General features: G+C 33.6%; 1 protein-coding gene across 2 annotated transcripts; it reads left to right on the forward strand.

Moving 5' to 3' along the window:
* The first annotated feature begins 14,144 nt into the window (after positions 1–14,144).
* Positions 14,145–15,739, forward strand: LOC111898301 (zinc finger protein CONSTANS-LIKE 15). 2 transcript variants are annotated; one of them, XM_023894217.2, is made up of 4 exons: positions 14,145–14,972; positions 15,102–15,200; positions 15,374–15,446; positions 15,514–15,739. In XM_023894217.2, exons 1-4 carry the CDS (start codon positions 14,223–14,225, stop codon positions 15,519–15,521), a joined length of 930 nt encoding a protein of 309 aa, XP_023749985.1. In that variant the 5' UTR covers positions 14,145–14,222; the 3' UTR covers positions 15,522–15,739. The 2 variants fall into 2 exon arrangements, with proteins under 2 accessions (XP_023749985.1, XP_023749983.1); XM_023894215.3 differs by having other exon boundaries at positions 14,147–14,972; positions 15,301–15,446.
* The last annotated feature ends 426 nt before the right edge of the window (positions 15,740–16,165 follow it).

Consider the following 16,165-nt stretch of genomic DNA (forward strand, 5'->3'; position numbering starts at 1 on the left):
AGAATGAAGAGACTAGACAAAACCAAGACACCTACACCTTATCCTTAGAACTCGAGATACTACTTTAGAACGAATTTTGGGACGAAATTCCCTTTAATGGGGGGATGATGTCACAACTAGCAAAATTAGGTTAAAATGTGAATTCTTGAACAATATAACCTCCTTGGGTAACCTTACAACATCTCATCTAGAGAACTTCAAAACTTCAATGTCATTAAAAATTCTACTTTTATATATTGACATTTAGGTCGAAACAATCTCATATAAACCCGAAACTCGATCCATAAAGCCAAATCAAAACCCATGGAAATTTTATTAGGTCAAGCCAAATCGAAAACATGGAAATTTTATTGGGCCAACCTTAGGTCGGTTAGGATCTAGCCAACCATATATATATATATATATATATATATATATATATATATATATATATATATATATATATATATATATATATATATATATATATACATGGGAGGAATTACCTAGAATTGACACCTCAATATTACATGGCATACATCCATGCAAGTAACCAACATGCATCTAGAATGAATAACTTTTGTCCATCATACTTCCAAGCACCATCCACCATCCTTTCTCTCCTTAAAATTCGTCCATACCACCTCCCCATCACCACTCTTCTCACTTCATTCCACTCCCAATTCCCTTTCAAAACTTCAAGAAATCTCCTCACTTCCTCTTGCAAATTTCGTGACCTTGGGGTGGGATTTCAAGAGCTTTGCATCAAGTATTACCATCTTGGTAAGTTTAATTCACACTTAAGTTGTGTAAATCCATTTTATGCTAATATCTTACCTTAAAATCCACTTTATTTTCGGGTTTATGCTCTTAGAACACCAAAACAACACAAATCTCATCAAGAACTCAAGCTAGGTTCAAAGATCCTTCTTCTTCTTCATCTACATCTCAAAAACCCCCAAGGTGAGCTCATACCCCCTTGTTTTTGGTTTTTAATGTTTTTGGGGGAGAATACAAGTGCTTTTGTGTTAGTTCTATGTATATATGCATGTTTATGTGTTTAACTTTTAGATCTTTACTTGAAAATGAAGTTTATCACTTGGATCTTCATATAAACCTTGAGAAAAGTATGTGTCCTCACATATAATACTTGTAAACTTGTAGATCTGGGATTTATCCACTTAAAATAGCAAAAACAAGTGTTGTGAACAAACATAGATAACTTAAACTCAAAAATCAGCCCTTGACAGAAACATTTTAGTCCAATCTCGAACTGTTTTGACCTCCTTAATGGTAATATTTTTCAAAACGGTTTTACATGCAAAAAGTTCAGGTTATTACCTTTAAAATGACTACTCGCACGTTTTCATAAGATTTTTCTGCTATTTTTAGCGAATTTTATAAAACCGCCTATCAGATTTTAATTAATTTCGGACCAACCTGTGAAGGTGAGCCATTTCACACTTGTTATAGGCCAATAAAAATTATGAGAAAAATTGCGAACAAAGTAGACAAAATTTCCAAACTTCCAGAATTTACGGATCCAAATTTCAACTTACGATGCTTTTTCGATGATTTTTCTACAAATTTTTCAACAACTAGGTCAGAAAAGCCAAAAACCAGAAAAATGTGTATTTCACAAAAATCAAGCCAAAAATGATATTTTTGACAAAATGGGTTTAAAATGTTTTTTTTACTAAAAACTAGTCAAAAACACAACTTTTGAACAAATGGGGGCTAAAGTGTTATTTTTACTATAATTGGGCCTTAATTGAAAACTTTGTGGCTTATTGGGCCAAGAACGTCATTTTTACAAAAAGTGGGCTTTTTATATCAATTTTATAAATAATCAAGATAGAATAAGCAAAACAATAACAAACAGGTTAAAAACGATATTCATATCCTTATTGGGCCTGAAAATAATATACATGTTTAGTGGGCGTTAGTGTCCTCTTACATGTATATTGGGCTCAGGATAAACATTCATATTCCTTTGAGCCTGGGAAATAATGGACACGTATAGTCGGCCTTAGTGGTCCACTTACATGTTTATTGGGCCTGGGAATGAGTTTTATATGTGTTCTTTCTTTTCAGTGTAAATTTTCGATTAAGGATCTAGTGAGACATGTCGGTTGGCACCTGTGAGTGTACAACCGTAGCCTGTAGTTATAACCAGAGTTTCCTGGAGGGAAAGCAGGAGTTTGTGTATAGATATATACAGGGGTGACACCCCACACCTGAGTTGTTCGCTACAGTTAGACTAGGCCAGTCTAGGGTGACAAAAACCTTATTCTATTCTGTCGGCATCCCAAAGACGCAAAGACAGGCGAAACTATCATTATTTAGTATGGTTATAACGACTCACTTAGAGGAATTAACGTTATAAGATTTACGGGAAACCATTCTATTTTTTGGGGATAAAACAGGAAACCATTCTATTTTCTTTTCGGGATAAAACGGGAAACCTTCTTTTTGATAAAACGACAATCTATAAGCATAGATACTCAACCACCGGGGTTGAGATTTCAGCATTATCTATTGCAGACAACACCGGGTTATCTGAAAATCATTCTCTTTCTATTTTCGTAAACTTTAGCACACATGCATTAATCTAAGATCAAACACAAATATTTCAAACCATTTTCTTTGTAGAAAATATAGGATTTCTGAAAGCGCTATGAAAACTATTATGAACAAGTACAAAAACCATTTTTACACAAAACTGCTTATGAACTTACCAACCTTTTAGTTGACGCTTTTCAAAACGACTTGTATTCTTAGAGATCCAGTAACAGGTAGTAAGTTCGATTAGGAGATCAAGTGGTGCAACTTCAAGAAATTTTACTTTCTTACTTTTATGTAACTAATGAACAAGTTCAATATGTAAACTATGTAAGTGTGTATTTCTAATGTATGATGTTTGGTTGCTATGTTTCATTTATATTCAATTGTTATGATACTGTACACGAAGTCATCCGCCCCCGGACGTTTCCGCCGTCCAGGTTCGGGGGTGTGACAGACATAAAGGCTCTAGGGTACTAGGTATCTACAACGAATCTTGAGAACATTCTTAAAATTCTAAAACTCCCAACCGTTGTAGCCTATCAAACTCCTTGCTCAATGTTGGTTGTTCACCGTCCAAACCATAAATAACATAGGCGTGCATTCCAGGTTTTATTTGTGGTATGGATTATGTACGGTACTAACCTAAATTGAGGTGTCTGACCTAAAGGGTTGAGTTTGTAGTTTTAGTTGAAAGGGTGTTTAGAATTTTATTAAGTGTTCTTGTCACACCCCAAAACAATGAACGGCGGAAATGTTCTGGGGCAAAGGACGTCATGTAATGTATCACAACAATGTAAAGTAGTAAACAAGCAACAACATCATCTATTGCATTAATAGTATAATTTTAATTACAAGTGTTCTTTCATAGTATAAGAGAACATAATGAATAATCAAATAAAAGAGGAGTCCTGACTGCTCCGTCTTCACAAAACCTGGTCATCGTACCTGTCTATTTGTGACCTGAGAATACAAGTTATTTTGAAAGCGAGTATCAGCCAAAAAGCTGGTGAATTCATAAGTATTAATGTGTCTTTGATTTGCAAAACTTGTAATGAAAGTCTTGACCTTGTTTTGAAAGAAAGTTCGTATAAGTGTGGAAATGTTTGTAAGTAATTGAAAGTGTTTGATAAACCCTAGAAATCCGTATGATTCCTATTAGTATATATGAAATCTTCTACCAAGACCTAACTATTTTGAAAGTAGCCTTCTACCAAGACCCGACTGTTTTGAAAATAGCCTTCTACCAAGACCTAACTGTTTTGAAAGTAGCCTTCTACTAAGACCCGACTCTTTTGAAAGTAGCCTTCTACCAAGACCTAACTGTTTTGAAAGTAGTCTTCTACCAAGACCCGACTGTTTTGAAAGTAGTCTTCTACCAAGACCTGACTGTTTCGAAAGTAGTCTTCTACCAAGACCCGACTGTACGACTAATATAAGAAATTGTATCCTTTGATACTAGGACACACAAATATAATTCACCTCATCGGTTATGTGAATGACTCACAAGATAAAGGTAATAATATAACTAACTTAAGTGTTATCCTTTTGTATTAGTATAATTAACAGTGTTAACTTAAGACATCTGTAGATGTACATTTACCTCTATAGCTAACAGCTGGGTGTAGGAATAGTTAGTCCCTTAAAGTATACCTATAATGGTATCAACCGAAGACATCCGTAGACATGCATTTACCTCTGTAGCTAACAGAGGTTCTAGGAATGGTTAGTCCCGCAAAGTATCCTTTGGAACGAGGATATAAAGTCCAATCTATCTCGTCGATTATGTGATTGTATCACAAAATAAAGATAAGAAGGAGAATTATATAGCAGTATCTACACATATAATATGTAATAGTAACTCATCATATAACATTTACGTAAAAGTATTCTTGTAAAAGTATCCATGTAAACGTACTCATGTAAGCGTATCTATGTAAACATATTCGTGTAAGCGTATCTATGTAAACGTATTCGTGTAAGCGTATCTATGTAAGCGTACTCATGTAACATGTAATGTACTAGTATAGACTCATGAATGAACTGACTCTTGTGTGATTCCCTGTACTTGGAATGGTAAGTGGTATCTCCTAACTATACCTATAATAGTTACTAACCATGTACGTGTATAACCTGAAGTATGCCTTTGCTACCCAAAGGTACTGAACTGACTGAGGAAAACTTTTATGTCTCTATATGTATACATGATATATAACTAATAGTTAAACGACCTTCAGACGGATACCCGATACCCTACCAGACCATATCCCAACGGGGAAAAGGAAATAAAGCGGGTTAGCCTTCCTAAGTCCTTTAAACATTATTTATATAACTATACATATATAGGCATGAAATTGACAATATAAAACCATATAAGGAGTTTTATAAAACCTTTGAAAAAGACTAATACCTAAGAAAAGATCAACTTGATGTCAGTTTATAAAGCGGTTTGAAAGTATAAAGGAACCTTTGTTTGAAACACAAATGTAACAGGGTTTTGAAATGAACATACAATGTTTAATAAATAGTTTAATAAAGTGTTTTGAACACCTAAAAACGTTTAAGATAAACATTTGAAGAAATCTGATTGGTAAAACAGTTAACGTATAGTAAAGCCATTTGCATGTTAATTATTAATCACATGTGATTGATATAATAACTAAGCATGATTCAACTTGTATCCCCTCATAAAGCATTTATAGACATTTAAAATCATTTAAAAGGTTAATTTAAGGGGTATGAACTCACCTGTAGTTGGTGGTTTGGATGAACTAGAGATGTAGGATTGCTAGGTGTCAAGTGAAGACTTGAACACACTCTATGATCCTAGTTACCATATAATATCACATATATGTATCCAATTAGTATTTACACAACTAATAAACAAAGTTAAGACACCCTAGGACATTCTAAATACCTTATACAAGTGTTATTAGTCCCAAGGATTGCATCTAAGTGTTATAGGGAAAGGCTAGTATGCTTGGGATTCAAAGAAAACTCCATTAGGGAGTTTACGGTTTTGTGGTCACTAACAAAAGATTTTACGATCGTAAACCCTTGAGTTTACGGTCGTAAGCTCACACACTTATGACCATTTGTTGTTTTGAAGCCTAAAAAGTCCCTAGAAGCTTTTCTGCTTGAAGTATGTGACTAAGGAAGGAACTAGGGCACCATTTCACTCCTATTTGGAGTTTATGGTTCCTAAACCATTTTCCTTTGAGTTTACTACCATAAACTCATAAGGTTTATGGTATTTTGGGGATTTTCAAGTCCTTAGTTCATCAAAGAATGGATCAATGTTAGTTACTAAGGCATAGGAAGGAATATGGGTCATTTGTACATACTTTGAAGTGTTTACGGTTTTGGGAGATCCCTAAACCGTAAACACATATAAATGAGAGATTTTGGTGCTTTTCATGTGCTTAAACACATCAAGGAAGGATTTAGACATGTTTCCAATGCTTGTGAAGGACTAAGGCACCCTAAGGCACCCTTTGGCACCTTTATTTGGTGTTTACGGTTCAAGAACTTCTTGAACCGTGAACACCTTGATCTTGGTGTTCTTGGGACTTTTCTTTGATGTAAAGGTGTTTAACAAGATTTAAAAGACTCTAGGATAGAAGTACTTACTATATGGAAGCTTGAAATGTGCTAAAAGTCCAAGAACACTAGTGTGTGTTCTTGGTGCTCTTGGTGTAAATGGAAGAATCAGCCTTTTGGAATGATTTCACGATTAGAAATGTGTTAAAACACTAGATTAAGTCATATAACAACTTAAAAAGTCTAGAAACACTTACTAGATTGAAGATCTTGAAAAACTTTTGGATGATACTTGAGAGAGAAATGGATTTGGATCTTGAGATTTGGAAAAAAGTGTAAATAATGACTAACTCTCATATATATACTCCCAAATGTAGGGTTTTTGGTAGAAAATATTTTATTCAGGCAGTGAACTCTAATTTCTTAGAGTTTTAGAATAACAATGTTGCACAATAACCCTAGTGCATCCTCTCTCCTGGTATCTCTAAAGTGTGAATTCTGAAATACTCATACTTATTCTAAAAAGTCTGAAAATTAGCAGCAACTGTTCTGACTTCTATTGACTTGATATGTTTGTACATAATAGAAATTTCGGGTTGTCATAGTTCTCATCGCGGGTCAGAGAGTATATATATAACTCTTATATATTATTGTTGGTGAGGTTTGTGGATTTATTAAAATTTTGTTTTGTACTTCAAGGGTGACATGTACATACGAGGGCTAGACAGGAAACACCGGAGGACATGACCATTTTCGCAATTAAGCTATTCTTAAATCCAAAAACCCTATGAGGCCCTTCAAACTAGATTCCCCATACCTTACGTAGCTAAGAACTAGTGTAATTAAGAATAATACTTTTATTAGGAGCTTGTTTCTATAGTTGTATTTCCCCTTTCGAGGATACGAGTCCTCTATAGGCAATCTAGCTTTGATACCAATCTATCAAACCCCCGACCGAGGCGACGGATCATGTCGGGTTGTGCAACTAAGTTCATGGATCACATATAAACTAAATATACAACACAAGTAGAATAATAAAAATAGCATTTGTATTCCATATTTGAGTTTGAATACATGGTTTTTACAGATAATAGTAATACATGAATTGCCATAACAGATTCACATAACATAACAAAAACTAGATTTTAAGCTGCCTGCAATCCATGATTTTCCATGTGTCTGAAATGCTTGAAATCACTTATTTCCTGAGAATACATGTAGTTCGAAAGTCAACACAAGGTTGGTGAGAGTCACAGGTTTTTTGCTAACAGTAGTATATTACTTTTAAAAAGTCTAAAAAGTGTTTTCTTTGTAAGTACCAAAACAATGTTCGTAAATAACATTTCCATTTTCAAAATGTATCATAAGTGAATCCATACTTAAAAATAGCTTTGAGATCAACCAAATCCATGGTTTGTAGTGAGAGAGTTTTGTTAATGTTTATAGTGAGTGCTATAACTGATTTATGTGACTATATGTACACCCCTACGTCCGTTTGTTATACGTTTTAGTAACAATTATAGACACTTATCACGTGCTTCGATTGATTAGTCGATGTTGTATCCAGCAACCACAAGTGGGGATGTCAACCCCGTATAGATCTATACATATGTATCTCGCTCCGAAGATTAACAATTATAGTAGTATGGTATACTAAGTGATTCGACTTAGCTAATGAATATAGTCTCACTAAAAAACTCTTAACTAAGGTAGTTGAAAAAGCTCTCATCCCTAACTTATAAGTGGATAAGTTATTAGCCATAATGAATGTGTATAGAGTTTATAAAAGCATAATTGGTGTATATTTAAGTATGCTTCCTTTTATAAACTATGTATTAGCAAGGCATAAGTTATTTAGATAGTTGTAATATCCTAAAAAATACCATATGATTATCTTAATATTTTAAACTAGTATAATGTCAAACATAATTTCATAACTAGTATAATATTTGCATAAAATAATAATATTTTATGTAGAAATTTATATCATATTGCAGATGTAATCTCCCCCTAAAACATGTAAAAATATAAATAGAGGGGTCGTAACACTCAACTTAACGAGCGGTTATTGATTTGTTTCGAGTATTGGGTGCGAGACCCGGGACGTGTTGTTAAGAAATCGAAATTTCGGGCTTTTTTTAATTCCTTAGAAAATTTCAATACAAATTACTATTTGGAAGGATATTTGATATTTTAACTAAGTATAGAACTTATTTATAAATTTATTTAAACAAAAAAGTAATTTCTAAAAATTTATTTAATTAAAAATTTATTTAATAATTTCCAAAATTTATTTAATATTTTCCAAAAATGAATTATTAAATTTTATGTTATAATTTGGATTCATTTTCAAAAGGTTTTCCACATCGGGGTTGGTTTTGGAATATTTAAAATAAAGTTTGGAGGTTTTGGGTTTAACTTGAAAGGGTATTTTCGAATTTGGGTAGAATCTGTCACATTTAAATCATCTTTGGGCAGCTTTGTAATGGATTTTGACATGAGGGGGTTTTATGGATATTTTGAAACGGGTTTATAGCAGATGGAATGAATTTTTAATAGATTTTAAAATTGGGTAAAAATCATTAATTCTGAAACGAACTTTGAACAATGGAGTTAAGTTACATAGGAGGTTATACCTCCAGTGTTCGTCATCCATGCACGAAAGAAAAAAAAACGTGACATTTGGTTTATTTTCGACGATTGCAATCATCTTTAACACATAATAAAAAAATGGCGGTGGTGGGATGACTTACGACGAGAGAAGAAACAACATAAGAGTGGTCGATGGGTAGCAGTCGTTGATCTTCCAAGGTGGTAGTGGGGGCTCCGGTGAGTGTATAGGGTTTCGGGGCTTGCTGCTTCGTTTCCTCCTTGTTTATCTGGTAGCCACATGATGTGAGAGAGAGAGAGAGAGAGAGAGAGAGAGAGAGAGAGAGAGAGAGAGAGATGAGGGAATAGGAGGGTTTATTAGCAGGACAACAACATAACGGTCGGTGACGGTGATGTCTTTTGATGGCAACGACAGGGAGTCACGATGGGTAGCAGGAGGCTGCTTCGGTGGCCTTTTGTTGCTTCCTTCTTGCTTACTTTTGACGGGGGGAGACGAAGGGTAGAAGGGAGGAGCCTTTGGTGATTGAAAAGAGTAGCAAAAATGCATTGGGGTGGTGGTTTTATGGTGGAGAAATGGTGATTTATGGTGGTTTCTTGGTGTTGATGTAGAAACCGAGATAGAGATAGAGAGATTTAAGAGAAGGAAGAGGTTGTGAATTGTGAATGAATATTGAATGATAAGGAGCCTCCTTTTATAGCTTAACGAATCACACACATGCGTACACTAGCCATACTCTTCACCATGCTTGGTACCTTTTGGTGAAGAGTGTAAGCAAGTAGGGAAGTGATGGAAGGAAGTTGAAGCACGTGGGTATCAAAAAATAGCTGAAGATTTTGCTTCTCCTAAGTCTAGTGGGTCCCACATAATTGTCAAATCCATTAAATTGTCCAAAACACACATAATCGGGTGTATCGGGATCCCGTTGTCGAGAAATTTTTCTGAACGTGTCCTTAGATAGAGCTTAATTCAAGGATTCCAAAAACCCAAACAAATTAATTTTTCGAGTTAAGGAACTCTATGAAATCTCGTTTAAAGTTTTACGTCTAAATGACCCGTAAAGCGCAATTTTTCGAGTTTTGCAAATATTTTTCCTAAAAATACTTTGAGTATGAAATTAAGTATTAGTCTATAGCATGAGTCCAAAACGCTCTTGGAATTTCCATCGGAGGGCTGTAAGTGTCTCAAGGGATCGATTTGGTTTTACGTGATTAAAGAAAACAAGTGTTTGATTGTCTGTTTTCTTAAACATGTCGTATCTTTTGCATACAAACTATATTTTGGATGTTCTTTATATTTCGGAAACAGGAGAACATGTACTATATAGTTTTAATGTTTTCTTTGCTCAAAATTGTTTAATACGAAATTTAGTTTTCCAGACGCATTAACTAGTGTTGCAGTTTGAACTGTTTGATTCGTTTAACAGTTTACATATGTGGAAGTAAGGTATCGTTTTATATCATATAATATATGAAATGAACTCATTTATTTTACATAAATTTCAATCCGATGGCAAAAGGAGTAAGATTTTCAACTACGACTAGAAGCGAAGGATCATAAGCTAATGGAAGCAATTTCTCTAACAGAAACTTTTGTTTGAATTGAATAGGTTACGAATAGACGAAGGATGCGAAAGACTATGAATGGATGCAAACGTCCGCTAACCGTTGCAATCAATAGTGGTCAGTTGCGAATGAGTGGAAGACATTAGAGTTCCTTGCGAGTAGTTACGAGTATAAACAACTTGGTTGCAAAGGCGACTTCAAGTCCCTATCAGTTTGTGATTGGATGTGAGATGTTATGTTCCGAACAGCTTGGTTCCAATGGATGTGGATGAAATTTTCTTGTTTTTGGTTTTCAGGGACTTGGATGTGAAAGCTTGGATGAGAAACATACTTGAATGCAAAAGCTACTCGGTACCAATGAGATATATGGATGTGATGGTTTGCTTGGTTGCGACTTGCTTTAGGACGTCATTCAAGTACAACCATGGTGAGGACCAGAATAAATGTTTCTGTGAGTGACCCAAGTTCTTGCAGAGTATTTTTGTTGATTCCAGCTGTTGTTGCAGTTTTGTTTTAAAAAAAAAAGAAAAAAAAGTTTATGTCCAGTTTGTTAAAGTTGAATTCCTTATTCAGAATAACTCCAATGAGCGGGGAATCAGAATTCGTGGATGTTTACTTCTTAATTTTGTTGAATAATCATCAACTTTTTCGGGACATGTTAGTTGAGGACCAGAATAGTCATTTTGGTGACACTGAGTCCACTGGTGAAGATTTTGAACCCATCTATGACACTGATGAAGAAGAAGAACAACATGAAGAGGAAGAGGAGGAAGAAGATTCCACACTATCTACGACACTGATGGGGAAGGGAACCGACCAATCAATACCGAGTCCTTAGTAGTGATTGTGACCCCTCTTGATGTTGGTGACCGTAGAATTCAGATGACACTCCTTTAGAGGCTCTGGATCCATATTCATTTTTGAGGATGATACTGATGTTGAAATGTCCACCTGAGGGACTGAAACGAGCATCGACATGAATCGTAAGTTCCTTTGCCTGACTTCTTATGTTCTTATTCCAATATGTATTCACATATATCTTCCTAATTACTAGAATTTACTTTTCTTATTGTTATATGCTCTTGTTTACTTTAGCTGCTTTTGTTCTTGTTTTTCAACCATTTCTTCTTCTGGAAGGAAACCTCGATCCCAACCTTGGTTACTTTAGCAGCTTCTCTTCGACAATTCCAACGTCCCTTCATTATTACCTCTATGTCGGGGAGTCCTAAAACTGCTCCTTATTCTGATGAAGAAAGCCTTGAAAAGGCTAGATCCTTTCTGATGGAAGGAATTCATATATTGAATAACATTGTTGCTCGTAACAAATAGAGTTTCGCTGATCTTACTGCACGACAACTAAAATTTGATGAGGCGTTTCAACCATTGAAAGGGATGTGTGTTAGACATGAATAACCGGAGGTAGAGGAGAATAGACTTTGGGAGGATGTTTTGGGTTTATTTGAGCGAAACATGCTTTCAGTTGACGTTATATATATATATATATATATATATATATATATATATATATATATATATATATATATATATATATATATATATTAAGGTTGTCATGTTAATGAGATAACATTGAGGCCATGTCAAACAGATATGACTGCTTGATGGTAGTACGCTTTCAAGTCTTACGAAAATATTCTATGGTGTATGTATGCCTTCGGTAGTTGTACACCTTAAAATACATCAAAATATGTATCTATACATTAAAAACACTTATTATGTTTTTTAAATTGTCAAAATCAGTTTAGTGGTAAAGTAGACTAAATGTATATAAATTCTAAAGTTACAAATCATTATCATTACCTTCCAAACTCCTAACACCTAGGAAGAATTGTGGTAAAATATTTTTATTATTTTCATTTATTTGGATTTCGAGTAGGTACATGGTAAAATGGGTGTTATCATTTGTACCTATTCATTCATATAAAAAGTCAAATACACACAACTTACCTACTTAGACAGAAGGATATACTAAACAATGAGGTAAACATAAAATAAAGGGTAAATACCACAAAAGTCACTAAATTTACATAGAAATTTGATTTTGATACTACGTTATTTTTTTTATCTCAAATTAGACATTATGTTTCCAGTTTGTTACAATTCTGATCACTTAACTGGTGAACCTGATTGACTATTGTCATGACATGATGATGTTTCAGTTTTGATAACGTGACACATTGATGTTTTAAAATTGAAACAATTGCACAAAAGACACTATGTTTTTTTATTGTGACATTGTGTTTTTTTTTTCAGTTTTGACAGTCCATTTTTTATTCCAAATTGTACACCATTTTTTAACTAATTTTGTGCACTATTGATCATTTTCCATTTGAAACCACATAAATATTTTTTTTTTTTTATATTTGAAACTGTAAAAATATTTTTATCATTTAAAACCACATTTTGTTTCTTTAAATACAATTTTTTTACATTTAATCCATAATGTTATGTATAAATATATATTAATTATATTATAACCAATTTTTTTTTTGTAAATGCACAACTTTAAAATGAGTTTAGAGATGTGGAATGCACAGTAATATGAGCTAATGTGATCTCGAAAACATTAGAGTCTGATGTCGCTTTAATTACCATGGACCATTTGTTTTATATATTCATGATTTTTGGTTCTCGTACATACAATTCTTGATTGTTGAAAAAAATTATTACTTCCTAATAGTACATGTCAAATACAATTATAATATAATTAATACATATTTATGTTGTTATTTATAAAGCTGATGTATTGTAATTAAATGATCTTCTCTATTGTTTCAAGTAGACATTTTAACTATTATACCACATTTATTATGAATTTATATAAAATTTCCATGTTTCCAAAGTAGGACACTTAAGTGAAACTTTTATATTTCATTTATTTTCTTATATATATTTCTTGATTTTCATTACATTCATTTTAGATTTATTTACTTATGTCGATAACTATATAAAGAATATGATCTAACATAAACGTAATCAAATGATCAATAAAACTTATTTTTACATTTCTTAACCAATTGGCATAAGTTTAATTGTTGTCTCATGTTCAATTTTATTTTATTTAATAATTCTAACATACTGAATCTTTAAATTTTAAGATTTTTTTTCCTAACAAATCAAGAAATATATTATGTATTAAAATTATGGTTATAATATAATTAATAAATATTTTTACATAACATTATGGTTTGAATGCAAAAAATCTTGTATTTATATAAAAACTATGTTTTAAAATGAAATAAATGTATTTATATGGTTTCAAACGTAAAAAAAATTATTTATGTAGTTTCAAATGGAATAAAAAAATATATTTGATTTTGAACGAAAAAATAAAATGTCATGTCATTAAAACTGAATAAAATTAGAAAAAGAAAATGATGATCAATTGGGGACAAAAAAAATTGAGTGTCAATATTGGAAAAAAAAATGATTTAGTGTGTTTTGTAATATATATTTTTTTAATTTTGAAATATTAACACATCATATAATTAAAACTGACATTTTACTATTCTAATTAAACAGTTAATTGGATTGATTGGTCAAATAGTCATTAGAATTTTAACAAATTAGAAACATAATATTTAATTTGAAGCAAAAAATAACACAATATCAAAATCGAATTTTTGTAAAAACTTTGTGACTTTTTGGTATTTAACCTTATAACAAACCTAAAATATTTTGATTACTTTTCTTAGTCGTTAAACACGTAAACCGTTGTTAAGTAGAATATTGCATTTAAAAGATAATTTATACATAAAATGTTATATTGTACCTCTATAATGCATATATTGTTATATATGATAAAAAATAAATAAATAAATAAATTGTTTACGAAGCGAATTATTATTTAGGCAATAAAGTGATGAGATGAAAGATGCATCAATAACTAAAAATCAAAACCCTTCCCAAAGGGGAAACCCTCGCTCCTTGACTTTCCAAATTGCGTAAGAATGGGAACGCCCAACAATCCAGGAGAAGTACAGGAGACTCTGCCTTGCGATTATTGCCACAATCAGATTGCTCTTCTCTTCTGCCGCGCTGATTCCGCTAAACTCTGCCTGTTCTGCGACCACCAGGTTCACGCCGCCAATGCCCTCTCCGGTAAACACCTCCGCTCACAGATCTGCGAGGGCTGCCGATCCGCACCTGTATCCGTCCGCTGCTCCACGGACAACCTCCTCCTATGCCGGGAATGTGACTGGGATGCTCACGGTCTCTGCTCTGCTTCCGCCTCACACGATCGGACCCCCATTGAGGGGTTTATTGGATGCCCATCGCCTCTTGAGCTCGCCTCCACCTGGGGATTAGATTTGAACCACTACCACACAAAATCCACCAACAACCCACTTCATGATTCGGGTCATTGGGAATATCTGTTGGCCGACCCGAACTCGTGGATGCAAGAGGTGATGGTGCCTGAGTCTGACGAGAGTGATGTGTTTAAGAAGTCGATTTCTAGATGTGAGAAGCAAAAAAATGTAATTTTGAAACAGTTGATCGAGCTTTCCAAGAGAAGCGCATTGTCATCCGATGGTAATGGTGCAAGAGGACAGCAGCATCAGGAGGAAGAGGAGGAGGTACCGTTTACATCTTTGCTTATGATGAAGCACGGTCGGGTTGATGTGGATCGGATAGACGATCCAACTTTGCAACACAACATGCTTTGGAACTCCATACCCGGAGACCGACGAGGCACTCAGGTTATATATATCTCGTGAATTTGATGAATAATTCACTTAATTACAAAAGATGAAAGAATACTTGACAATTTAAAACGTTTAAAGTTTTAGTTTTCAATATAGAGATTTGTGTGTGTTTGTTTCCTGCAGATATGGGATTTTGATATGGAACGAACGGCTAGTCCAGATAGAAATAATGGGGGATTGATGAGTGAAGATCATACGACAGGAATAGGATTAGGGATGAATGTAAGCCATTTTCCAATTTTTCCAATTTTGTGTCAGTTAGTTTGGATTTTTGTTCTGGGCATATAAATATTATTAAGCATCATAATATTGAATTGCGTAGCTCAAAATCCAGAACAGCTCCAAATCATGTTTTGGAACACAAAAGGGATATGGTATTGGTACTGGTGGTTCAGATGATACAGAGGTTTTGGCAAGGAACAGAGGCAATGCGATGCTTCGTTATCTGGAGAAGAAGAAATCCAGGAGGTACTTTTTGATAAATTTGTAGCTTAAGATTTTTTTCTTTTTTGATGAAATATGTCCGACTGTGTAGGTATGTGAAACACATCCGGTATGAGTCGAGGAAGGCAAGAGCTGACACTAGAAAGCGAATCAAGGGTCGATTTGTCAAGGCTGACGATGCTTGACTTGATGCATTTTTTTCCGGGTTAATGTCATAAATGGGCAACTTAATGTAATTATTTGATTTTTCAAAATTGCTATAAAAAAAGTAAGCAAGTGGAATTTTGTGTTTACAACACAAAATACCATAATTTCAATGGTATTTTGTCAACAAAAACAAATACTGCTGTCAGTCAAACAAATGATCGGGTTGCTGAACTGTAAAATCTCTGCGCTAATTAATCAAATAAAAACCCCAATTAATAATTGCGCCGTAAATCATAACTGGAAATCTAGTTCATTTGTCTAACACCTGTAACGCCCGTGTTTCGAGGATAAACATTAATTTGATGATGTAATAGTCAAGGCTAACCATTGTAACCATTTTAAAGTAATAAAGATAAATTACTTAAATATTATTTGAATTATGTGATTTTTTTATGATTATATACTTGTTTGTAAAAATATAATAAAAATAAGCGTCAAAAATAAAACATTAGATAAGCCCGATATCTATGAAGAAAGTTGTAGTGGTCGTGACAAGGATTTCAGACATATATAGAACGTCGAAATCTGAGTTATAA

Source organism: Lactuca sativa, chromosome 8 (genome assembly GCF_002870075.4).
Source record: "Lactuca sativa cultivar Salinas chromosome 8, Lsat_Salinas_v11, whole genome shotgun sequence".
NCBI lineage: Eukaryota > Viridiplantae > Streptophyta > Magnoliopsida > Asterales > Asteraceae > Lactuca > Lactuca sativa.

Bases quoted from the DNA above. Each gene is read 5' to 3' on its own strand.
- LOC111898301 (XM_023894215.3), top strand. From the start codon at position 14,223: ATGGGAACGCCCAACAATCCAGGAGAAGTACAGGAGACTCTGCCTTGC. The intron at 14,973-15,101 runs GTTATATATATC...TGTTTCCTGCAG, and splicing joins GAGACCGACGAGGCACTCAG to ATATGGGATTTTGATATGGA. The intron at 15,447-15,513 runs GTACTTTTTGAT...CCGACTGTGTAG, and splicing joins GAGAAGAAGAAATCCAGGAG to GTATGTGAAACACATCCGGT.